The 26,139-nt window shown below is 36.3% G+C and overlaps 2 protein-coding genes across 10 annotated transcripts in view; both read left to right on the top strand.

Annotated features, from left to right (window-relative positions):
- Positions 1 to 26,139, top strand: part of AASS (aminoadipate-semialdehyde synthase) — a 512,915-nt gene that overhangs the window by 338,222 nt on the left and 148,554 nt on the right. The gene's annotated exons all lie outside the window — the stretch shown is intronic.
- CADPS2 (calcium dependent secretion activator 2) overlaps positions 1 to 26,139 on the top strand; it is a 333,579-nt gene that overhangs the window by 234,470 nt on the left and 72,970 nt on the right. For 4 of the 8 annotated variants that reach the window (XM_052790485.1, XM_052790484.1, XM_052790480.1 and 1 more), the window contains exons 14-17: positions 9,646 to 9,747; positions 15,046 to 15,109; positions 17,147 to 17,270; positions 19,824 to 19,844. In XM_052790485.1, coding sequence (XP_052646445.1) covers positions 9,646 to 9,747; positions 15,046 to 15,109; positions 17,147 to 17,270; positions 19,824 to 19,844 — 311 coding nt within the window. The remainder of the gene's footprint in view (positions 1 to 9,645; positions 9,748 to 15,045; positions 15,110 to 17,146; positions 17,271 to 19,823; positions 19,845 to 26,139) is intronic. The other 4 variants (XM_052790487.1, XM_052790486.1, XM_052790483.1 and 1 more) reach the window with 1 other exon arrangement.

Here is a 26,139-nt window from a genome sequence, read left to right as displayed (position 1 = left end):
GTGGGATTGCACGTACTAAATAGTGCTCCCAGTAAACACCATGAACAAGGCTGAATCAGCTTTGGCTCTTTCCACCCTTCATATGTCTCCAGAACTCTTCCAGCAGATTTTGAACTCTCGAGTATCCCCTGTGCTCTTTTGCTGCACCCCTAGGACTTGAAATGTGAACTCTGTTTCATGCTGCAGGCTGTAATGCTCTTGCAGGCTGTAACACAATAGCCATGGTTGTACATCCAAACACCTGGAATAAACACATAAAAGTAAATTGTTGTCCTAGAGCTTCAGGGACATTGTGGAGCACAGAGGAGACCTGAACTGAGCTCTGGTGTAGGCTGTTTTCAGCAGACCTTGCCACCTGGTCTCAGGACCAGAGAACAGCCCCCAACTGTTTTCTTTCCCGAGATGAAGACATAGGTAACAAGTTCTGACAGAGTTATCAAGCATGCTGGTACTTAGTGTGTCTCTTATGCCAATGTTGTTGGTTTGGGAACAGAAATGTTTATGCAGGATCGAACACAGTATGCTAAGTCCTAGACTGAGGAATTAAAGCCTCATTCATGCCTTTCCTTTCCTGCTTGGAAGAGCATTACAACTGGGCTAACAAACTGCTTATGTAGGAAACATATTTCTGCTTTTGTGGATGACATTCTTAAGATATTCTCTTCCTAAATAGCCAAAAAGCAAAATTTTTCAGTAAAAGAATAGCCTTGCTGATTGTTTAAACAAAAACACATCCTTGTTTCTGAATCAACTGATTCCTTTTCCTCCAGTAAATAAAATCAGCTTTCGTTGGCTGTGCTTCTGGTGCTATGTAACTTTACAAAAGCTTCTCCTTTGGCTCCTCTTCATAATGTTTTTCTTCTGAAATGTTCCACTATATGGTCCCCATCAAAGTCATTAGTTCACAAGCAAACTTGTTGCACTGCAGTTACGCATACACTTGTGTATCTCTGGTGAAAGTGAAATGGGCAGAACAAAGAACTATAGGATATTCCTGAATGCTGACATTTCAGTCTAAACAGTCCAGGTGGGAGCTATTGTTTTCTTCCCCATCATATTCACTTTTGTCTACTTTTCATGCTGTGACTTCTATTCAGTCCCTCTTGTCTGAAATGGATGCTGGTGGGTATCACATGAAGTGCAAAGTGACTTCTTTCCACCTGCTGAGTTACAGACTGAATTGAAAAATTCAAAATTCAAGCATATTCTCTGGTTATACCTTTTTCTATTCAGAAAGACAGCTGATTTATTGGAAGTTCATATATGAGAAGTGAAGGTGAAACTAATGCTACAAAAATCAGTTTATAACCAAAGATAAATAGTTTCTTTCTGCCTTCATTTTGAAATCTTCAGCGCATGTGTGTTTACATAGAAGAACAGTCATACTGAGTCAGGGTTCTTCTAAGCCAGTCATCTGTCTCCAGCATTGACCTGCTTTGAGTAAAGGAAGGGCAAGCATATGCGATATTTCCTCTTAGTGCTCTTTCAGTCTCCAACTCTTTGCAGCTCAGAATATGCCTGTTTGGTAACCTGGAGTGAGTATCTGTTTCAGGTACTTGTCCATTGCACCCCTGAACCTGTGTAAGCCCTTTGCACCCTCAACACCCTTGGCAGCAAGTTCCACAACTCAGCCTCCTCTTGCTTGAAGATCTCTTGCTTTGAACTTGATTCCTACACATCTCATTTCATTCTCTGTTGCTATTGGAAGGGATAGAGGAGAGACAAAAAAAAAAAATCCTTGTCTGTTGTCTTTTTACTATTTAAGATTCAAGAAGCGTGAGTGAACCATGCATTGATTACCCTGGATGGATGTTTTCTGCTAATTCATTAACCTTTTCTGGTAATTCCCAATGTTGATTTGCTGCTTTGACTGCTACCGAACAGAGAAGGTTTCATGGAACTATCCATCATAACACCAAGATCTTTGTCCTGAATAGCAACTGATTTCTCCTTCATTTATCTACCTTGATCATTGCTGTTTTATTGCTACTTGATCTCATAAGGTCCTTCTGGAATTCCACACTATGCCACATAACTATCATTACAATTGCATTTACCATCACCTCAGTTCTTAGCTGTTTGCCAGGTCATTTATGAATACTGTAAAATAACACAGGTCTCAGCATAGATCCCTGCACAACTCTACTCATAACTTACCTTCAATGCAGGTACTCACCCTTTCTTCCTACTCTCTCTTTTTTCACTGTAAGTGTAAGGACTTTCACTTTTACTCAGCGGCTGTTTAATGGCCTTAAAAGCCTTTGGTTAGGGACTCTGACAAAAGATTTTTAGAAATCCAGGTACATCATATCAGTCACATCACACTCATCCACCTGTTTTTGATCCCTTTAGAGCACTTCAAGAAGATCAGAAGGTAAGATTTCTCTGCCTTATGGCTTCAGAGCCCTACAGACTTCTTCACAATAGATAATATTTACCCCATTTTCTTTAATTTTATCCTTAAATATCCTTATATTATAGTTCATTCTAATTTTCTGGGATAGATGTAAAGCTTACTGGCCTGTAGTTGCACCTACCACCTCCCCTGGAGACTTCTGACTTTTAAATTGATCCCACATTCTTCACCTCCCATTCCTCAGGAGGAAGGCAGTTCTTGGTGAGAACTTTCACACAACCATCGGTAATTCAGTTCTGGCCCTGGCTACTTACTGCTGTCCATTTTTCTGATTTATTCCATGCAGAGACTCAATCTCTCTGTGCACTGAAGCTCTCTGTGCAAGATTCCCTTTATTTCACAAAAGAATCCAACTTATATGTGTTTCAACAAAGATCTAGAAAGTACTAACGGCATACAGCCAATACTACTAACACAGGAGGGCATATCTGGGCCAGCTGGGATGTTTGCCAGTCCTCAGAACAGTTAAAGATAAAAACATTCCATAGACATACTCATGACTGTCTTTAGCCACATCTTCCCAGGCCTACACAAGGCCATCCTCCAACCTGACCTTGTGAAACTAGTTCTTCAAAGGTTTGGCAAACATGCAGCGCAGCAAATTCTAACGGTCACTCTTGAAAACAAATGCCAGGTGTTCCGAGCTGCTCCCACAATTCCATAAGCTTTTTCTTAGTTGCTTTAATTTTGGACAGATTCTGTGCTGAAGATAAAGATTTTTTTCTGTGAACAAAGAAGGGTTCCAGCATAGGAGTCGTCTTAATTTCCTTCATAATAAACACCAGCACAAAGAATTCATTTCGTATCTCTGCAATAGCCTTGCCCTCTCTGAGAGCTCTTTTTAGATCCTTGCCATCATTTGGCACTGTAGACTCTCTGATAGGCTTCTTGCTCCTGTTATGCTTGGAAGAAATATATTAAAGTGGAGTAAATGAACACATAAGAGAAATGAAACTATGGAAACTTCAGAGGGTGCTATGCATTCATATATTTCTTTTCATTTTTCAATGTTTTGTGATAAGAACCATTTATTGCAATTTTACACTTTGTGTCAAGTGATAAAAGAATGTTCAGAGAAATCATCCCTTTCAAATCTGGGACAAGGAACTTTGTAAAAATAAGGAAAATAACATCATTACAGTGCTCTGTCTCTTCTAATCATTTTTTTGTGGAGCTTCTGAATAGGTATTTCCTTCTCTTCTGACTAAATTAACTCTAGCATTAAAGTAAGGTTGTTTGTATCTTGCTGGTTTCTCCTTCCATTTTGTATCTTCCATAAACAATGTCTAATAAGATTTAATCTAAAATTCCAGAACTTAAGTCAGTAGTTTCATCATTTCTCTGCACATGGTCACCATCTGACATGAAAGGTTTTGTCCAGTTGATCTCTTCCCAGAAGTGTTACGTTTTTATATGTATAATTTTGTATATAAAAATATGTGAATAGCATATAGACTTAGATGGTTTTCCCAAGAAACCATTGCTAGCAGGATTTTGTGGAACCTTTCAGTTTTAAGTAGTTGAAAATGCTTCCTCTTTCTGCTGTGCTTCTTATTCACTCTCAACCCCACACATTCTGTCTGTCTTGTAATGATAGCAGGTGCAAGGTCTTCTTTCCCTGATTTTTATCGGCAATTGGGCCTTCTGCTTTAATCTTAGATCTGTTCCAAGGCTGTCCAACAGCTGGAGGAAGGAGCCTGAGATCCCTTATAGTGTGGATCTTTAGGGAAGTGTGTTACATCAGAAGTTATATTCCATCATTCTACCAGCATCTTATATAAATTCTCTCTCATGTTTGATACAGCATCTAGAGACTTAACAAGAGTCTTTTGGTTTTGTAGTTTGTCTTATTTTTCTATCAGTCCTCTATAATGGAAATGGTGAGAGTGGAGTTCTCATACCCGAAAGCATTTTTTTATTCAGAAGTCATTTGTTACCAGTCATCATTTCCCCAGAATACTGGAATGAGAAAATACACCTTTTAGGATTGATATGCTATGTGAGTTTGTGCTTCTAGATGAGAAGCAGTGTTCTCTCAAAACTGGAAAAACTAGTTGATCCTTGGATATTTATATCAGTTTTCTTCAGGTGAATGTAATCTTCCCATTTTCTGAGGCTTGTTGGGCAATGCTGAGAATAGAACTTTTTCGCTAGGTCTTTCAGTTTTATGTACTGCCCTGTGCCAAGCATCTTGCATCATCCAGTTCATCTTTCATTTTTGGAAGCTGAGCATCTCCACGGTATATGGAGCACAGAGGAAGGTAAACCTTCTTTAATTTAATCTGTATTCTCCTTTTTAAGTGGTTCGCTTACGAGCATCATACCCCCAAGCCTCTGATGTGAGGTGTCTCTAAATAGTTAAGTTTGGGGGTTTTTTTTAGTTAATGCTGTTCCATTAGTGACAGAACTTCCTATATATTACTGTTGTAAATAGCCACAAGAAAGTTATCAGTAGGGTTCTCCTGAGTTCAAAGCTAGAAGCAAGGTTCCTTACCCTGTTGCAAGTACCAAGTGAAGCCATGTTGACCTCACCTTTGGTTTAAGGAAGGATACTGCCCTGTGTTGGAAAGTGCTAGTGACTATAATAATGTTATAATAAAATGTGTCCTCACTACAATATTAACAGAGGTACATTTTTCAACATGCCAAACCAAATCTGCTTCTGAAAAGCCTCAGAGAAATTATCAGTAGAAAATTAATCACAATTCACACATTATTAAGAAATATTAGAACAAAGTTCTGCATAGTTAAGGTAATACTTGCCATCTTAGGCAATGAAAGAACAGCTAATGCTATTACATACTCTCACCTTTCCTAAACATTATACATTGTTTTGTCATTAATTTCAACTGATTAATGCCAATACATACCCTTATACTTTGGGTAGAATGATCATATATTAGTACATGCTTAGCTTTTCAGTAGAAGGGCATTAATGAATCCCACCTAAAATATAACTGCGTAAAAGATCATTAAAATTAACCTGATTTATCATCTTAATCTGTTTTAGTGGCCTTCAGAATTGGTCTTTTTCGTTCACTTGTGAAAAAGAGGGTATGACCTATAAGCAGATGTAGGATCAGCCTGAAAAATGCGTACAACAGAAGGCTCTATTGTGCCATTTTTTTTGTCAGAATATTTGAAGAATGGTTAATATAAACAACAAAATGCTAGCTCTTCAAGTGCCTGCTGGTTAAAGCTGTGTTTAAATGCCACGTGATAATTTGCTCGCTTCATTTTCTGTTAATAAAAAGAGGTCTGCTCTGCCTGCTTCTAAGCTGATAATGTAAATCATTGTTTTTTCTTAGATTTGTCTAACATAAACCATGGACTGTGCAAAAGCCTTAATTAATGCAACTGTGTTTTAAAGAAAAATTTGCATATTAAAGTCTTTGGATATTAAAGTCCTATAAATAGATAATAAAACCTCTATATCAAAATTCTAAACAATTTAATTTTCAGTTTACTGAGAAACAAAAAGTCAAACTTATATCTTGCTAATTTGAAAATTGTCGCTGTTCTTCCATTTTATTGTGCGTCCTGCTGAATTCAAAAACAAGAGCTCTTAGAAAGCACTGAAGTCTTCTAAAACAATTTGTTTCTAGGAGGCAAGATGACATTTAAGTTTTGCTTTTGTTTTTCCTGTGCCCTTGAAATGTAGTTTATTATATAAATGTCTTGAAGTAAGACCTTAGCTGAAGTATTTTTCTTGTATTTTGTTTTTCATCATAATTTCTCATCTTTCTCTGGCAGATTCTTTTGGTCAGCCTTTCCATTCTCATCTATGTGTGTGTGTGTGTGTTTGTACATGTTAGAATATCAATCTGTGCATTCCTCTCCTCATACTCTTTTCTCTTCATGACAGACCAAAGTGATGGTCTATGTTTTTAATGAGGAAAGCTCATTGAAAAGACTTTAAATATTTTTAAAATATGCAAATATGCCAAAAGCACCAGTACCAACAATGTTCCAGAGGAAAAAAGCAAAGTCAGTCATGTTCAGTTGGTATTTCACAAGGCTCTCTCAACAAAGCAGTCTTGCTTGAGATAACAATTCACTCTCTGAGAAGCCACTAGGAGAAGCTGTTTCCAAAGTTGAAGGCTGGAAACAATCTACAGTCAACCCAGTGTCCATCGTATCTAATTCCCATTGGAACTGGAGTACCATTTTTATCTCACCTGCCATAGCTATTCACAAGAATCTTAATCCTACAATGCATCAAGTGACCTCTGCAAATTACTACAGGTTTTAGGACCTCTAGACAGCAAAATATTTCTAGAGGGTACTCCAAGCCTTAAAGGATTATATCAAGTGAGGAAACACAGTCCATTCCCAGAGGATAACCTAAATACACCACCTAATCAATCAGCTTCCCTAGAGTAACTGCCATCAGGACAGCAATCTTGCAAGATTGTCACAGTAAAGGTTTCTTTAAAAATTCTGGTCAACCTCTATTTTTGGTGTCATTATTTAAGTGTCTTATGGTCGAACAGCTACTTCCCACTTGAATTTACTAGCTCTAGTTCATGAGGTATTTATTTCAAATCTCTTTCGATATTTAAGTCTGAGTGATTTAAGCAATTTGAGATGTGACCAGAGACAACATTACGTCTGTGCCAGTTAGACTGTGATCTAAGCAGACAAGACAGGCCAATCCAAATCCAATTGACAGAGTTCTGACAAAATGGAGAACTAATATAAGTGAGAGAGAGACTCAGGTTTTGAGTGTTCACTGTTTCATCTAGTTCTCTAATCCCAAAAGCAGTTGTGAAGAATAAGGAGGAAAAGAATGTGGAGGAAAGGAAAATTCACTCTCCCTTTACCTTCTTGAGAAGATAACGTTAAAATGAAAACTATTCTTAAGACAGTCACTTTTCTTGGCTGAGTTCTTGGAAGAGAGGTCCCAGGATGCAGTAAGAAAGCTGAATACTGGTTTTGAATTGAAAAAAATCAAGTCCAAACCACTATCCATAACATTTGGGATAGTAGGAAAGGCGCATTTTATGGATCACCTAAACCTTTGAAAACCAAATGACTGCTTGAGTCTGATTTTCTTGGCAGGCACAGTAATTTATAAATAAAAATAACCAGCTCAAAACAGTGCTATTTTATTTTATTCTGTCTTTAAAGCAATTAAAGAAAAGTATCTAGAAGACAAAATGAGTGGAAATTTTGAAACTATTTATCTATTTTTTCTCTCTGAGCTCCTCTCAGAGTCAGATTCTTTTTCTGTGGATTCTTTTTTCTCAGTAGTAGATAGATATTCCCAAGAGTAGCAAAAAATGATCACCAGCACAACATGTGTCTCAGAACTTTGTTGCAAACATGCATTTTTATATTCTGCTTGTTACAATAAGGCTAACAGGAAGAAACAAAATAATGATTCAGAGTTTGTGCTGTTTTCTAAAAGCATGTGTTCAAGACACAAGTTTTTCAGCGCTATAGATGGTACATTTTTCTAACACCTTTTTGTGTTCTCTTTCTTTTTCTTCTGGGACATCTGCTTCTATGCAAACATCCACTGAAAATATATTTAACAGTTCTGAAAATTTTAGGTGTTGTCAGTGAGGTTCTTGATGACAACAAACTCAGTGAAGTGACAGGTCCCTGGTACGTAGTGATCCTAGCCTTAGTTCAGGTTGACAGATATGACATCCTACTGGCTCACCTTTTTCACTTACTGTTATCTGGACCCCCAGGTCTTTTCTGTCATATATATGACATGCCTCAGCGAGGTTTAATATGACAGAACTATTTGCTTTATCACTCCAGAGCACGATCTCTCCTGACAATGAAATCAGACAGTGCAATTTACTTAAATTTGAGCCCGTTCCATCTGTCAGAAGGCTGAGGTAAAGTATCCTGGCACCCATCAAAAGAAAAAAGATAAGTTATTTGCTCTTTCACATCAAATTTATACAATAGTATATTGATGTGCCTGGTTACTCATACCTCCACCATATCTGATTTTTATTGTTGTCTTCACAATAATTTAAGGAGTTCAGGCATTCTTTCCACCTTGACTTGACAGATCACAAATATAAGTGATTTAAAGGGTGAGAGAATTGTTTATGTCATGATCAGGTAGCAACTTATCCCTCCTAGATTTAAGTATAGTGCAGAAAGTTAAAGTAACAATTTAGCAAAAACATGTTCATAGAATCCTAGAATGATTCTTAGAACATTCCTAGAACGTTGTCCTTCTTCATGCCATTTTACTACAATTTCCTCAGTTCTAGAAACATTGAGATACAGCTTTGGAGGCTCTGGAGGAGGTACAGGGCAGATTTGCACTTGGTGTCAGGGTCATAAACTCAGGTGGGAAGCAGTAGCTGTTGTTACCCTGGAGCTGGAAGTTAAGAGAGTAACAGGAAGTTTTCAGATAGTTCTTTTTAAAGCATGCTGTATGTGGAGAAGTTGTGACTGCATGGCAAAAATACCATTTGGGAAATATGTATTTAGATTTCTTCAATTTTGTCATTACTTTAATATAAATACATTCATAACACCTTTAGGCTAAGACTTTAGACCAAGTATGTGCTTAACATACTTAATGCAAGGCTTATTATTAATTATTGGGACTTAAAAATTTATGTTTAAAAAACTGCCAGTGATTTTGTTTTTTAGACTATTTCTTTGTTACATCCTTTATGCTGTATTTATATGGAAGTCTTGTTTACATGCTGCTGTTTGTCAGTATGGGATAAGGGATCAAAAAAATCTGTGCTCACTCTAAGCAGGGGAGTTCCTAGGTGTTGCCTGCTCTGGCTTTTCTCACTGTAGTTTGCTTCCCACCTTTATTTTAAAATCACTTTCAGATATATTGTGCCTCCGGGAAAATATCTGGAAGATTCAAGGAGTTGAAATTCAACAAGGTCTGTGTAGGCCCCTCTACTGTGCCAATAGTACTAATTTTCTTGATAAAGGATATTACATATCTTTGGGAATTATTTGGGAGAAATACATGCTACCTTGTGTTCATATTGGGATCAGGTAGAAACTTAGGACCTGAATTTAAAAGTACAGCTCAGAAGTTTAATTGTTTGTCTAGTTGCAGTCTGTTCTTTATATTCACAAGTTAGTTATCCTTCAAGGCAATGGGAAAGGGGAAAGGAGAGTTAGCACACATGTTAACTGAACACTTTAAAAATAAAAAAAATAAAGATCACTGTTTAAAGAGGAATCAGAGTGAAGAGCTATCAACAATTATTAAATATTTAATATTACAGGCCAGATGGAATTGGAACAGTATCTGTTGAAGAGAAAGAAAGGTTTGAGGAAATTAAGGACAGACTTTCCTCCCTTTTAGAAAACCAAATAAGCCACTTCAGGTGAGTGTATAATTTATTCAATGAATACTAAGTTTTTTCTGGAAGAATTTTCTCATGGTGTTCAATTTTGGTCTTGAACAATTGGAGTGAAAATAAAATAGTCTATCTGCAAAGAAATTTTAAATTTATGAAATGTGGAATGATTTATTTACAAAAGTGATTGTGCTTAAAATTTATTTGTGTATCATGTGAGTTGTATTTTTCTATGGTAGAAAAGATTGTGCAAGAATATAGGCCTGATTTTTGTTGATGCTTTTAAACTTTAAGCTTTCTATAATGCTAACTAAGAAAATTGTCTGAATGAAAATGACTGAGCCGTAGGAATTTCTGGATTAGTAATGATCAGAAAATCGTATGAGTAGAGAACATCTTTGATACAAGGCAGCTAAAACTTTTCTAGATGTCTAATGTCATTTTCTTGGTTTCATGATATACTTACCTTTCCTAAATCAGCTAAGGTCCATCATACTCAATAAAGAGTTTGTCATATGTAAGGACTGTCAGTACCAGCAGAAGATGTTTAGGGAAGGAGTACAAGAAACAGAGCAAACTTGGGGTGGTATTTCCTTCTATTTTCTAGCAATTGATGGTTTATGAAGCTTAGCATAAAAATGGCATGTAGACCACCAAATCTGTTAGTTTATCACACTAAGCCAACCTATCTGCCATTATTCTGTTAATCTAATCCTTTTTTAGAATGTATTTATAGATTTTTTTGTCTCTGTATCACCTTATGACAACCAGTTCCACAGTTTAAATAGTGCTGTGTGAAACAGCTTTCTTTTGTTTGACAAGGTTGGCTATAAGTTTGTTGGATGCCCCTCTGGTTTGATGGGGTAAATGTCTAGCATTCACTGGTATCTGTCATGTTGATAACTAGGTGGTTGGGGATTTTTTGAGCATAGAGGACATAGCAGTCTTCACTTGGGACTTCATCTCTGTATTAAAACTAAAGAGAGCTAGGATTCTCCTTGGAAGGTATTCCTTTGGGGAAAAAAATGATGCTTCCTTCCTTTATTTCCTTTAAACATTCTTCCCTGACACATTTCCTGTTTCCTGTCATCCATGGGATTAAATAGCTCTTACCAGAGAAGCAATACAGAACAGCACAGGACAAAGTGCTTCCTACCCAGGTCTTGGAAAGGCAGGAGGAGAGTACTGACAAAGAACATCATCTGCAGGTGGAAGGAAATCTTGTTTCTGTGACAATCTTCTCATGCTTGCTACAAAAAAAATAATGGAGTATTGGAGCTGGGAGAAAACCTCTGGCCTGCGATTGGCATACTTATGACCATATCCTGTCAAGTTTGTGGTAGAAACACAATGGCTGTAATTTCCAATGAATATAAGTACTTTTACTCATACACAATGGTGAGGTCAGTGAGAGTAGCTGTGACCCAAAAAATACTGAAGCAGCAGGCTTCTGAATGTGTACAGAGAGAGGAGGGAGATGGGGGAACAAGAAGGGAGGCTGGGCATCTTGAGAATAATTCTGTTCACCTTCAGACCTTCACGAGCATAGAACTAATTATAAAATGTATAATAATGTCTAAATAATTATTTGAGTTGGAACAAATAAAGGTAAACCCATCATGTCTGCTTACGTGCACACTAGAGTACGTTGATGAACTTTGGCTGTATCAGTGACCATAGGATATTTCTGCCTCAGTCTTGGTGGGTTTTGAGGGAATTCAAACAATGTTAGAAACTCCTCCTTGAGAGCAATTAAATGTGTCATTCAAAGATGAATGTCTCCATCCTTCAGAGGACTTTAAGGTTTGCCTTAAAACCCTATTTAATCAAGATAGGCAAACAGTGCTCTGCCAGGTGAAGAGCAATTATTATATCTTTCTCTGAACAAATGTTAGAAATAAAAAAAAATTAGGTGGAATGTCTGGATTTAAATGAGGATACTGCCATAATACTGGTAGAAGGAAGAATCAATGCTGCCCTGGAATCTGAATTTATAAAGCATATAGAGTCACGATACAGGACATCCTGATAAAAAAATGGCATAAGACTTTTAAAGAAAACCTTGACTCAAGTAATGTAAAAGGTTCACCTGTATCATTAATTAACAAAGAATAACCTTGGCTGTGATATTGCTTTCTTAAGAAAACATGGTATTAAAACCACTCCTTATTTCAATCCATCAAAATTGTTGTGATAACTGAAATGCTCAACATTTTTAAAAATAGATTCTGCAGTAAAGATTGATGCAAAGCATGCACTGAGTTTCTCTGCTTTGGCGTTACTGTCCCTGAATGCCTTGTAGTCCTTGTCACTGGGCAGTCCCACCATCTACCAGGCTGGCTTCCTGCTTCAACTGTTCTTTCTACTGTCAGTTTGAGCATCCGTGCTGTTCACATGTGCCCTAGAATATTTGGGAGACTTTCATGTCCTCCTTGTTCGGATAGGTTTGACAGTTTTAAATGCCACATTCTCTACAATAACCTCTTTATCTTCCTCATGGAGTCACATACAGGGGGTTTTTTGTTTGGGTTTATTTGACCACTTTTTCTTTTTATTGTGGCATGAGTTTGACTTGGGCTCCTACTTTTTTAATTTCCCTCAGGCTCCTTGTAGGTTTCCTGCTTTTTTGATTGATCCTTTAAGGTTCTGCCTTTTGTTTTTCAAGTTCTTCATTTCTTCATAGGTCCCATTTCTGAAATTGAATATACATGTACTGAATGTACGTGTACTGAATTTTTTTGGCCTGTTCTCTTTTGGTACATTATTAAATTTTATTGTTGTATGATCACTACTACAGAGCACCTCTCCTGCTCTGCACCTCTCAAACTATATCCTGTTCACATTTGAGACCAAATCCAGAATAGCATCTTTTCTTGTGGGTCCTAAATTAGCTGTCCAAGGAAGCAATTCGAAACGGTGTCCCAAAATATTATCATTATATCTCATCCTAATGAGACATTGATCAAGTGTACACATGTATAGTTGAAATCTCTTACTATTTGTCATCAATTTGCAGCTCCTCTAATCTCACTTAACATTTCCTGATCACTTTCATCATCCTCATTAAGGGGTCAGTGATACAGACTTTAAAGAATCACCAGCACTTTATTTTTAATATGTCAGAACTTGTCTAAGCTTTGCCCTTGCTCCGTTGCTTAGCATTGCATGCACTGGTCAGCTGTCATTGCGGACAGTTTAACAGAAGAGTGTATTTCTCTTCCTGTCTTTTCAGAGATGCACTGAATATTTGCTATGTCCACCTAGGTCACTAGGTCACACCCATCTGAAAAAGATGCTCTCACACGCCTGTCAGCTAACCTGCCAGCTTCCAGTTGTAATACTCCCCTATGGCCTTTTTTAATTTTAATTTTCATTGCTATCAGCCTGCCTCCTTTATGATTAAGATGCAGTCAGCTTATCCTGTGCTGGTGGCTCTCATCCAAAGTATTTCCCAGTTATTAAGGTACTTAAACCTTTCCTCTCTGTCATCTTACCTACCCACTGAGACTTCAGATCTCTGCCTGCCTCTCAGGCATCAAATGTGGAAGAGCCAATATTTCAGAGAAAGATGCTGTGAGGGTCTGGGACTTTAACCTCTTGCCTGGCTGTGTGAATTTTATCTCTGGAGTGTTCCTCCTACACTTCTGTATGTTGCTGGTACTAATGTAGACCATGGGTGCTACTCCTTTGTTCTCCCCTAGGTAACTTATATAAACATCTCCTGATGTCCACTACCTTTATACGCATCAACTAACTAGCTGCTTGGTCCTCTTGGATGTCACAGACCCAGTTGTCTAATAATTGAGTTGACTACTGTCACCATCTATGTCTCCCTATCCTTAAAGATCCCCTCAGCTGTGGGAGCATCCTTGCCACAGCCAACAGTGTGAAATGGGCCATGGGGGTTTCATCCAAGAGATCGAATTTCTCCTTGCCAGCAAGATGCTGCTTCCCTGCCTCCTCAACAGCATAGAGGCTGTAACACTGGAAGCAGCACTGCTCAGAGTGTCCCTTTAGGCCCTTACTGTGAACATTTCCTTTTCTTTAAGCTGCTTATCTCAAGAGAACAACTGTCCTCTGTGAGAAGCTCCTTGCACCAACTGCACACATAAGCTTGCTGCCCATGTTGTACGCATACTTATTGTCTCTGCAATAAACTGAGTAACCCCTGTTCTACTGTGGGACTTCTGTCTGCATCATGAACTTAAAACTGATTGGGTTTTGGAAGCTTCTTACGTTATTTACATTGCAGAACATACATGGAAGGAAGTCTTTGATTTGAAATATTAAGTATAATTGAGTGACATCTATTCAAAAACTACGTTAGAGATTGATAGGAATAAACAGTGGGAAAGACAAGTCAAGGATTGTGGAAATATACTGCAAAGGGAGAGGAGACAAAACACCTAAAGATGTGTTCTGTTTTAAGATGACTTAAACGCCTAAGGGTCATTAAATCTGCTTTGCTAATTTGTTAACCTGTCCTCAAAAATTGTTAGCACTACAGTAAGAAAGAAACAAAATGAGGCAAAGCAAATACCAGAAGTCTCGCTGTAGGAAATCCTTTTTTTACCTCATTTACAGGGCTTTATTTTGGCTGAACAAAATGTATATATAAAATTCACTGGTCTGAATCCTTTTATCATTAGAAAAGATTTTATTATTGGAAAACATTAGAATATGAGGCTACCATGCTCAGTGAGTAATAATAAGAAAAAAATAATCTCAGCAAAGTAAAAAATCCTTTTCCCAATTGGGGATATCCCAGCAAGATTTTACAGACAGGATTAAGAAAGGTTACAGTTGCCTGAGCTTTGTAGTCTCATTGACCTGATATATTGGATCATTCAGTAGACAAAAATGAAAAACAAAGCTATCAATGGGTTTACTTTTTAATTTACATCATTTTAGAAGTATCAAGACAGAAGTGGGTATGGTTTAAGTTGTAGCTGATAAATTTCAAGATAACATTAAATGCTTTTCCAAGCTATTTATAATATATTAGGAAAAATTATGGAATATCTGCAGGCATTTTTATTCCCATATTTCTCTAGAAACTTAAATATCTGACATTTTACCCTTATCTTCATCCCAATATTAAAAGAAGATATAATATACAGAGTGCTACTTCACAGCTCCAGTAGCTGTCATGACTACATGAGAAATAGTCTCTCTTTCCAAGAAGATGACAATTTAGCTCATCAGAGACCATTAAATATCCTTCACAGTAATGCAAGTTGTGTACAGTTACATCTCAAAATAAATTCTTAACTTAGTTATTATAATTCTGATAATTTTCTCTTCCTCTTTTTTTTTTTTTTTAAGATACTGTTTTCCTTTTGGACGTCCTGAAGGAGCTTTAAAAGCCACACTTTCATTACTTGAAAGGGTAAGTTTGAGAACATATTTTAAATTCTGCTTGAGTACTAAGCCTGCATTTTTCTTTCACCTTCAGGCTGCTGAAAGCAGACTCATGTCTTCTCAGGTATTTTACTACTGGTTTTAATTGTTCACTGGGAGGTTTTTTCTCATTGTCTTCCACAGAGGCAAACAGCTGTTTTCTGTAGGACTTTTATTAGACTTTCACTTCAAGCCACTGTAGTGACTCTCTGTTTCTTTATAATTTGATTACCCAGCATTACTTCTAAAGTAGTACAAGTCTAGTCTACAGCCCCCCTTTCCTGTTTTTTATGGCTTCCATGCTGATGGTGTTGTCTACACTGATATGAAACATTAAAAAGCTTCTATATAATCCAAATAATCTTCCATAAATGCATAATCTGAGTCAATTTAATAAGAAAAAGCTATATGCAGCAAAACTAACACGGGCAGCTATAAATATAAACTCCTGCCCAGCAAATCCTCTTGTATTGACTGGAAGGGAGAAGACCTCATAATGGTAAATGCATCTCAGTCATCTCTGAGGAAAGAGAACTTTAAATTCCTGCAGAGATTCCAGAGGAATTGTGTCAGCAGGAGCGTGATGAAGGTATGAATTTAAAAAAAAGCTTAGATCCCAGTCTGTGTAGCTTTGCCAAAATCTGAGACGTCTGGCCCTGGGGAGTGTCAGTTGTTCTGCACTGCAGAACACTCCATAGATAGAGATTCTGTCTTAGAAAACCTCTGCCATGTTAAAAAATACATAGAAAGTCTGGATATATATGTTTCCTTTCACTTATAACCTCAGCGACTGTAGTGCTGTGTAGATTGCTTTGTGTTACATGAAACAGCTATTTCCTCTCACTCTTCCTGCTGTTACAAATGGCAATGGTACTCTATCTGGTGCTCAAGCAACACCATTGTCAGTCTTGACTGGGAATAAATGTGCATTCCTGTACTTGTCGATGCAGACTGAGTTAGAAACAATTTCTTTTACCTGTCTCTGAAAATTTTGAAAAAAATCAGATGCAGAATAAAAGGTTTTGAAGACTGTATTTTCACTTGTTGATAACCCAGAAGTTACTCATTAAAAAAGAACAAGTTAACAAAAGGGTCTATAAGGGTGTAGCTTGTCTGGAGATCTGTTGGAGAAGCATTTTTAAATGGTTGTGAGTTATCTGAAATTTTATTATTTACATTAAAATGTGGTAAAAACATAATGAGTTTTGTTTACACCTACCTGTTGAAAGTTAATGGAGTATAGAATTAAAGTAAAAATGCAAGTGAATTATTAACAATATTTATTCCATTTTTTATAGTAATCCAGAGTATATAATGTTGCATTCATATGAAGAGGTATATATTCTCAGTTTACCTCACTTGCAACAGGTGATCCATTTTATCGAAGTCCTATATTTTAAAAATGAATAGGCTTTAAAAACTGGCAGGTTTTGAAAAGCTTTATATGATCTGTTCTTCTACTTGTCCGTAATAAAATATCCCACCAGAAGTTCAATGTTTTCCCTGCCTACTATAGATGACTGTTTTTCACAGCAAGGACGTGTTGAATTTGAATAACTTTATGAAGGAGGAGAAGCAAGTCGGTATTAGCTAGCTCTGATGGTGTTGTTCAGTTTCTCCTTTACACTGTTGAAGAGTCAATAGTTACGCAATGGTGGAAGCTTTTCCACAGGTGAGAACCAAGCAAATCTCCACATCCACATGTTTAGTGAGCACCATGATCGAGCCCATCCACAGAATGCTCTTCTTATACTGGTCTTAGCGTCACCCAAACAAAGACTGACTGGCATGCTGCAAGATGCCAGACAGTAGGGGCATTGTATATAAATACCATATAGGCAGTCAAACCAGGGCTGAACAGAAAACTTCAAAGACAAATATCTAGTTCCACCAGCTGAAATAGTTCCTTTTTGATTTCTGCCTTTAATCATTATCAGTTCTGTAGTACCTTTAGGATACTTTTATCCTTTTCCCTTGGGTTTTGGGTAATGACTATAACCAAGCGGTATAATTGTCTCTGGCACAGGTTTTAATGAAAGATATTGCCACTCCCATACCAGCAGAAGAGGTGAAGAAAGTGGTTAGAAAATGTCTGGAGAAGGCTGCCTTGATCAATTACACTCGACTTACAGAATATGCCAAAATAGAAGGTTAGTACAGCAATCAACTGCCAAAGTGGCTGTAAAAGCCAACAATGCCTATTAACTGAATATTCTATGAGCAGCCTTTTCCCTTTCCAGAACAAACCCCTTCCACAGCAAGGGGAAATGTCTCATTAAAATCTCAGCTGGTGAACTATGGAGCTTTTTCCTATTCAGTGCTTTAATATGCCTCCTGGGACCCTGTTTGAATGGAAGACTAGGACTTCCTAATTTAAGTTGCCCTTTGTTCTTACTTTTGAGTTCTCCATAAATCTAAAAGGTTGTTTATGGGTTATTTTTTATTTCTCTAACTATTTCTAGTAATTAAACTACTGACAGGAAATTCTTTCCTTAACAGCAGTGACAGTACCTTGAAACTTGAAAACTCCGGGTATAGATGCTTTTCTGATGTACTTTAAGGCAGACAGATAGATAAGTGTTATTTATTTTTGCTGTTGTATTGTCAGATGTATAATAATAATCTGATGATTAAAACCTTAATTACATCCTGATTTTCTGAATGAATTAATGGGACAAAATACTAGATTTGATGGTAATCATAAGGTTTTCTGGAGTTTAGGTATGTTCTAGAAAGATATCATGAAATTAACTAAGATTTTGCTCAAAAAAAATGGCTAGGGTACACAATGTCATTTTACTATTTGTAAACCTTATATAGAACAAAAAGTCATAATAGTCAAATGCCTTGTCAAGACACATCTGTTATTCTCCATAAAGCGCAGACACCTTGAGATATACCTGTATAGATGTATTCAGGAATAGAAGACAGTGTGTGCACATCTATATAACAGGATTTTTGGAGGTGGAGTCAATTAACAGGAAAAAATATGAAAGATGAATTCTGCTTTAAAAAAATCCAAAATTTATGCATATTATGTTTTTTTATTGCATGTATTTCTAGCAATACACTAGAAGAAATAGTTATCATAGCAGCAAAATGAAGAAGCCTCATGTTTAGCAGTATTATAAACCCAACTTTTTTTCCTTTTTCCATTTCTGCTCAAATTCTCTGAAAAACATGAGTTAACCAATCTCACAAGTGATTAACAAAAAACCCATCTCATCACTATAGCAACCAGTATTATATCATGGAAGTAACAACATGAAACCATCTTAGTAACCAGTTTATCATAATTAATTATGATATCATGTTGTGTTAAAGAAAGAAGGATGAATATTAAATCTATTCTGGAAAATGAAAAAGCAGAAATAAATGTTTTCTTTAGTTTTTATCTTTCTGTATTCATGAAGGGGATTTTTTAATGTTAAGTATTCAGTCTTTCAGCAAACCTGTTGAAATAATGGGTATAAAAATAGAAACATTTTTAAAAGATGACAAAACTCACACTAAATTGGATTGGAAAAGTTTTTTACGGTGATGTAAACACATCTTTGCCCAAGATTTTTAACTATATCCTAGACAATTGTGGCAGTTCCACTGCAAGTAGCAAGTTTTGCACTTTAAAATAGGCACACTGTTAACACTGCAGTAAGCTGGAACAGCAAATAAAACTGCTGTCCATCCCATGCCATATTTTGACTTGCAAATTTATTTTTTGATTTGTTGTCTTTTGGTTGAAACACAACTAGATTTCTGTAAGTAGTTTTACACTCATGTAATTGTAAACCCAAAGCACAATAGATAATTGTATATATAAGTCTAGTACCTAAATGAGAAATAGGTTGACTACTTTTCTGAGAATAAAGTAGAGTACTATTTGAAAGTGAAGGGCTCCAGCATCATAACATCAGAAAATTAAAAACATTGGCTTTCAGTAGCAATGAGACCTGTATTGGTTTCTTTCTATAGTCTGGTCATTACAAATATCCTACATTTTTACTAATATAAATGTAATGGTTTTCACCAATAGGTTCCATTCTGCTTCTTTAGGTTTTTGGGAGCATTATTGTATCCATGCACTGAAATTATATTCTTCTCTTGAAAGTAATTCATGTTAGTGTTTGCATTAATTGCTTACTCCTCACATTGCATATAGAAAGCATATAGTCATTATCTTTATAACATTACTCATGTCCTCAAATGTAGCTGTCATAGATTTGGGGGATTTTTGTCCAATTCTTTGAATATTTCTTCAGTGAACAACATCATATCAGTCAGTCAAATGCAACTGTTGCATGATAATATCAGCTATAGACCAATAGTAACTGGCTAAAAAGTAGAGATGCAAAGAATGTTCTAACAAAAATAATATTCTTATATTCTTACTTTCTTATATTCTTTTACTATTATTTATGTTTCTAAATTCCCAGGCACAATATGGATGCAAACACAGCCAGTGAGCCTGAAATATAGACTATATAGGACTAGTAAATATAAATATACTACCTAAAAACATACATCATTTCTCCCTCAGCTGACAAAACCCATCACTTGTGTGACCTGACTGTCAGAACTCTCACTGCTATACTCAAGATTTTAGAAGATTTTAACTTCTTATGTGGTATTTATTCTTCTCTAATGAAATTAAAATAGTTATATTTCTGTAATGATGTTTTTCTTCTCTGTTTTTTTATATTTAGCAACAGCAGAAAAGGACTCAGGTGATTACTATTTGTGTGCATGTCTGCATGTATTAGAGATACAGTGTCTGTTGTTTTATTATTTTTGTTGATTTCAACAATATCAAGATATTGACCAGAACATGTGTAAACATAAAAATTAATTTTGATATAGTATAGTCCATGCATTCTTCATTTACACTGATACTTAACTATGATGTGCATATTTGTTAGCAATTTAGATAATTCTATATTTTGGAATATGATGCAATTGTAGTTTCTGTGAAAGAGGTGTAACTAAGTGATGCAGAAAAGTTGGGCTATTAAATTCAAAATTAGTTTGTGTATTTAGAAAAATGTAATTTCATAGTCATCAGCAAAAATGGTATCTGTTTCTTAATGGGACTGCTGGATTTATTGATGGGGTCTTGATAGCAGAATTAATTTTGTAAAGCTGGTCTTACATTTCTCTGATACAGGTTTGTTTAGTGATATGTTTATTTTTCTAGTTACAGCTGAAGGTTAGGAGGATGGTGGTTCTTCACGTTCCTAAGTTCATGAAGCTGATATGGTCTATATTCTCCAACAGTGCAGAGAGGTTTTTTGAGTGCTTATATCCCAATATTTAACAGAGTGATCATAAAAAGAGCATAGCTGAAGTAGTATTTGTGGCTGAGTAGTATTGGCTGCATAAAAGTATGAGAGACTGTGCATATATATACTATGAAATAGATGCACACACTACTTCATCTTACCTTTTATAAAGATGTACACACAGACCTAATGGAAGCCTGATCATGATGCTTTGTAGGGTTTCCACAAATAATATCAACCACAGTTATGGGAAGGGGCATTGAGTTGGTAGTATTCTCAGGATGAAATAATTTTCCATCTGGAATGAGAGACTGGGGTGATGGCTATAAAGATTATGTGAAAGTAGTTCAAAGTGGAGCTCCTTGCCAGTGAGGGGCTTGAAGGGAGAAAGATGGTCCATTTTAGGAGGAGCAGCTTCTTTAGCCAGTAAACAAGCAAAAATACTAGCAAATTATAAAAACTACTTTTTTTAAAGTCTATGTTCATAACTGAAGATTTAAAAAATTCCATTGGTTCCCAAAACTTCCACTGGTTTTCATTTGAAAACTTTAAATGCCCTGGAAATAGAAGAGCTCTATTTGGTGGTGTTAAAAAAGAGAGCAGATGATGCACTGGTGGTATGGGTATTCACACCACAGCCTGTTAGGATGAGTTGGTACGAGCTCACGTTGATAAGGTAATCTCCTGACCCCCTCTGATCAACAGGGAGAGGTTCGTTAAGCAGGTGATTAAGAGCACTTGGAGACTCCTTCAACAACTTCTCTGTGAAAGGATCTATCTCATGCCATCAAATACAAATGCACCCTAAGACAGTTTTCCTACTAGGTAAGATACCTAAACCTAGATAGCACAAATAGTCCATTTAGTATTTTTATGCCTATAGGTATTGAAGAAAATATCTCTTCAAATCAGGAATTTAGAAAAATGTTGACGTTAATTTGTGAAATCAGAAAACTAATTTTAGAGTTTGTGCCCTTTGACCTTTGCACTCTAAAACCTCAGCTGTACACTTTTATATAATGTGTATCATCTCAAGTACAAATCTTCCTTGTGCCACACACTCGCTATTCTTATTTTTTCTCAGGCTCATTATGTTAGAAATACAGACCGTTAAGCACAGATGACATGCAGTTACAAGCACAGAAAAAAAGAAAAAAAAAAAAAAAACCAAAAAACAGACCGTACCTGATTTCAGTCATTTTACATTAGGTTTATGCATGCTTTGAAAGAAACTATTGCCATGTTCTTAAGATAGAATAGTAAAGCTGTCCCTTAAGTGACCTGGCAAATAACTATATTAGAGAATGGATGAGAGGAAAGCCCATCACATACAGTGAGTAAATGGAAGTTCACTGTGTAAGTTAGGTGAAGCTAGAGGTTTATGGGCTGTGTTTATAATTTAATTGCTTAATTAAATTCTGCTTCTGACTAAAAATGCAACTGAAAATGAATCAGACAACTCAGAAAAATTTAATTTTATTGAAAGGAGTAAATAGGCTGTGTCCCACCAGAATTTAGTGTCCCATTGAATCCATTTCTCTGATGCAAAAGATGAAGCAGCTGAAAGGAATACCAATAAAATTATAGTTTAGCCTGGCTAACAGGGCCAAATCCTGCTCCTGTTGGTGTCGCTAGCTAAACTGCTACAGATTTCATCATGAACTTGATGTACAATATGCTTAACCCTAATACCGTATATTGTATTGTCATGGAAAATAAGGAAAAACTATTTCTTGATAACTGTTATTTACCCTTTAACTTGTGCACTAGATACTGTATAGAGAATCTTGAATTGCAGGAGTGTCCTTGTTAGGTAATACAGAGGAGAACATGCAAATTCTTTTTATTGCAAGAATCCTTTTTCAGCAGTGTGGTTGCCAGGTTCCCGGGTCTGTTCCCCAAGTGCTCTCATTTTCACAGTCTCAATTGAACAAGACTCTGAATGCTTTCCCAGAAGATGGTGGTTACTTTCTTAATGGCAGACACGGTGATATAAGCAGCACTTGCATCAACAGGATTTGTTTGCAGTCACGATGACATTTTATTTAACATTCCCATGTCATTGTACTATTATGAATATAGAACAGCTTTTTTCAATAAAAATTACATTTGCAATGACAGTTATACAGGGTTCAGCATGTCATTCCTTACGACATGTAAGCTGAAATTCTCATAGAGTAGTTAATCTGTTCAGTCAGTATAATTGCCATTATGAGGAGAACAGCAGCAAACCTACTATTATAATTTTGAACTGTGTCTAAGAACTCACATGCAATGCCCTTGTAGTTTGCAGCAAGGGTTTATAATTTGTCAAGGAGATGATCACAGCATCAATATGTGAAAATCTCTTTTTAAGTATAAACCGTTTTCATTTCAGTACATGCTGTCTTTGAGACTTTGCTACCTGAAAGTACTTTTTAGATCATTTTGTGTATGGCATATTTTCCTATCTTATTCAGTATTTAACTTGAGTTAAGTCTTCCTATAGATAATGTTCAACATAACTGGACAAGTAGCATTCTTCAGATGCATTTTGTATAGCTTCCAGTGAACAGCTTATAGAATTTTGCATGCCTCCCTCACCTGTCTTCTCTCCTTTAAAAAAGATGGCCTTCCTTATACAGTATTCATATTTTTTACTTATATTTTATACACATACTTTAACACACACAGAGAGTAATGAAATACTTTATTTATTCCTTCTCAGAAATGAATGGGTTTCCCAATTTAAATTTATTTGACATCTGAATGGCTGAGGAGTAATGGAGTCTGCTAGTGCTGCTATCATTGCCTAAGAGAAGTGATAGAAATTTACATGTAAATATATTTTTCAGCACAAGGGCATTACCTTGCTGTGGAGAAATAAAGGGACTGCGTTAGGGATTAAAGTGGTAAATGGCTGTGAAACAAACAGGGCAGTATCTGTCATTGTCCGTAGATACTCATTTCTGAGGCAGTAGACAGATTGAAAAGATTTGAATTATTAGGTCGTTGTCTTTTAACTCATAATTTTTAAAAGTCTGTAGTAACTGGATATACTGGGCTCCTCTGCCAATCAGTTTTAATAAAAGGAATGACAACAAATTCAATTAAAATCAGAGCAAATAGTGTAGTGTGCAACTGGTCAAAGACAAATCAGACAAATACTGTCATCCCAATATTTCTTTCTATCAGACAGACTGCCAAAGGCTGAATAACTGTTAACTCCATACAATAGAAGGTCAGGAGCAACTCAACAGTTTGCTGGTTTTTAAAGGACATTGATTGTTAACATACTCATTACATACAGGTTTCTAAAGGAAGGGTAGTATGTAAATACCCTCAAGGCTCAGAAGGATCTATCTGACTTAAAAAGAAGAACACTACAAACATTACTGAAATCGAGAAGGCAAGTGGAGAGAGTCATTGTACCTGGAGAGGACTTGATTAAAGCTCTCTATGCATGTTCATTTCACTGAACAAACAAAACCGAATGAGTTGCACAGCGGCATAGCACCTTCTTGGTCTCTGTTGTGCAACTAAAAGGAAAGAAGAGGATATGGGCAAATACCCCTGATTTCAATTTTGGAGCAGAGGTCTGGAAAAGAACCCCTGGATTGTTAGGTCCACGTCCTGATACTCCTTCATAAACTTAACCACATCCTCTCTTAAGAGCTGGCCTGAGTCAGTCTTTGTCACTGCTTTTCCCCTTTTCCGCTCCCTCCTTCACCCATGTGAAGGCCATTTCAAGTCCTGTTTGCTCTATAGGTGCAGGAATCACCTTACAGTCAAATTAGTTCCTAGTTTTTAGCATGCAAACCTTGTCCTATATCCCTAATGAAGGAGGGATAGTTCCCTCCTTCATTAGCATTTCATCGTCTCCAATTCCTCCTTGCCCTGTGATGCATTTTTAGACAATTGTTTTATACTCATGCAACCTAGGCTTTCATCACTTTGTCTCAGAGTTTTAGTCTCCTGCTTGTCATTTTTATCATCTTAGGAGCCTTTCTCTATTAAAGATTGAATTCCACCTTCTTGAACATTGGTGACAAGAACTGTGCAAAGTCATCCCCATGAGATGTCTTGCACGGTACTAGTAGTACTGTTATGCCAGAAATGCTTAATCTAATATATTCAAGGAACACTTGTCTTTTGATGTCTGTATCATGCTTGTGGCACACAGCCATTCTGTGCAAAGTTAATTCAGCCCAGTCTTTAGAGCTTTAAACATTTCCAGCTGAGAAGTTCCCAGTTTATAGCAAATGTTTATTGCTGTTCATGTGTCAAAATGTATTGCCCTCCTTCTTAAAGTATTAAATTTTGTTGCTCTCTACTATTCTTTGGAATTATCCAATTCTTGTTAGTGCATTTTGACCCTGCTGTCTACTGCCAGTGTTTTACAACAGTGTTATCGGTGCACTCCTAATATTTATTCTGAAGTCATCAGTGAAAATATTAAGGAAGCTTAGCCCTAAGATGGATCTTCAAGGAATTCCTCAAGAAACCTTTCTTTGCTCTTTCTCAACGCTACCTATTGCCTTTCTCTTGAGGCAGCTTCTTTATCCAACACATATAGTTTCTTTTTTAATCCTCATTTTCTTCAGCTTAACTGGTAGTTTTCCCATGAGGCACAGTACCAAATGCTTTATTAAAGTCAGAATAGATGAGATCTACTGAATTTCTTTTACAAGAAAATATCCTATCAAGAAAAGCTACTGCACAAGTCTAGTGCAACCTACCTTTGCAAATCTCTTACATTTTATTCTGTTTTCTGTTAATTTTATGTCCTCAATTAGTCATTTCTTCAAAATTTGTTTTAAACTTGTCAAAATCACTTTTCCCTCCTCCCTTAGCTGCCAGCATTAGATTTGTTGTTGTCATCTTTCAGTAACTCCCTTAAGTTTAGACTCCTAAAATTGTTAGATTTTTTAAAAACACTTACTATTACATCTGCACTTTCAAGTGCCAGTTTTCTCTCAGTCTAGTATGTCAGTTTTTCAGGTCTCTTCATTCATGGAGCCCTTCAATTTGCCATGCTTGTTACCTCTGAGTTTTATTCCACAGGAACAGAAAGTGCTGAGAACATTAGTTCTTTCCCCTTTTGAAGAGAAATTAGAAGTGAGGGAAAGGAAGAAAATACCAACTGCTTGTATCTGTGTTGCCAAAACCAGAATACAAAGAATCATATATAAAGTGCCTTTGATCAGCAATTAAAAACTGATATTTCTTTTCACCTCTGCCTTTTTTGTTCTGCTTTTACCTTGTCAGATTTGTTGTTTCAATTTTTTTCCATGAGCCAAGATTCCCAAGAAAAAACAAAAAACAACCTGTGATTATCCCACAAAGGTAATTCCATTCAATACTATGATAAATTTTTAAAAAATGAAAACATTGTAGTGTGACCCACTTTATAAAAATGATAGGTTACAGACTAGGAGATGTGAACTCTAGCTTTCTACAAAGCTCATAATCTCTCTGTACATAAGTGATAATGGTAATTAATTTTAAATTTTTTTTTGTCCCTAGAATTTAAAATCCTATTGAATTCTTAGAAAGCAATCATGGAAAGACTTGTTTCAACTCATAATTAAAGCTAAATTCCATTATTTATATAAGGCTAGAATTTTTTTTTAACCAGAAGAAGATAGGATGTCCTCCCAGATGTCCATTCCTTACTTTTTCATTGAGATTTTCTGTGGGTGGATTATCCCAGTTGTGGATTAACTCTGCAGAGTCAGTTCAGGTCTAATAACATATATTAGCT

The sequence above is a fragment of the Harpia harpyja genome, chromosome 6 (assembly GCF_026419915.1).
Source record: "Harpia harpyja isolate bHarHar1 chromosome 6, bHarHar1 primary haplotype, whole genome shotgun sequence".
NCBI classification, from domain to species: Eukaryota; Metazoa; Chordata; class Aves; order Accipitriformes; family Accipitridae; genus Harpia; species Harpia harpyja.
Note: the sequence above shows the minus strand (reverse complement) of the source record. Positions and strands in the feature narration are given on the sequence as shown.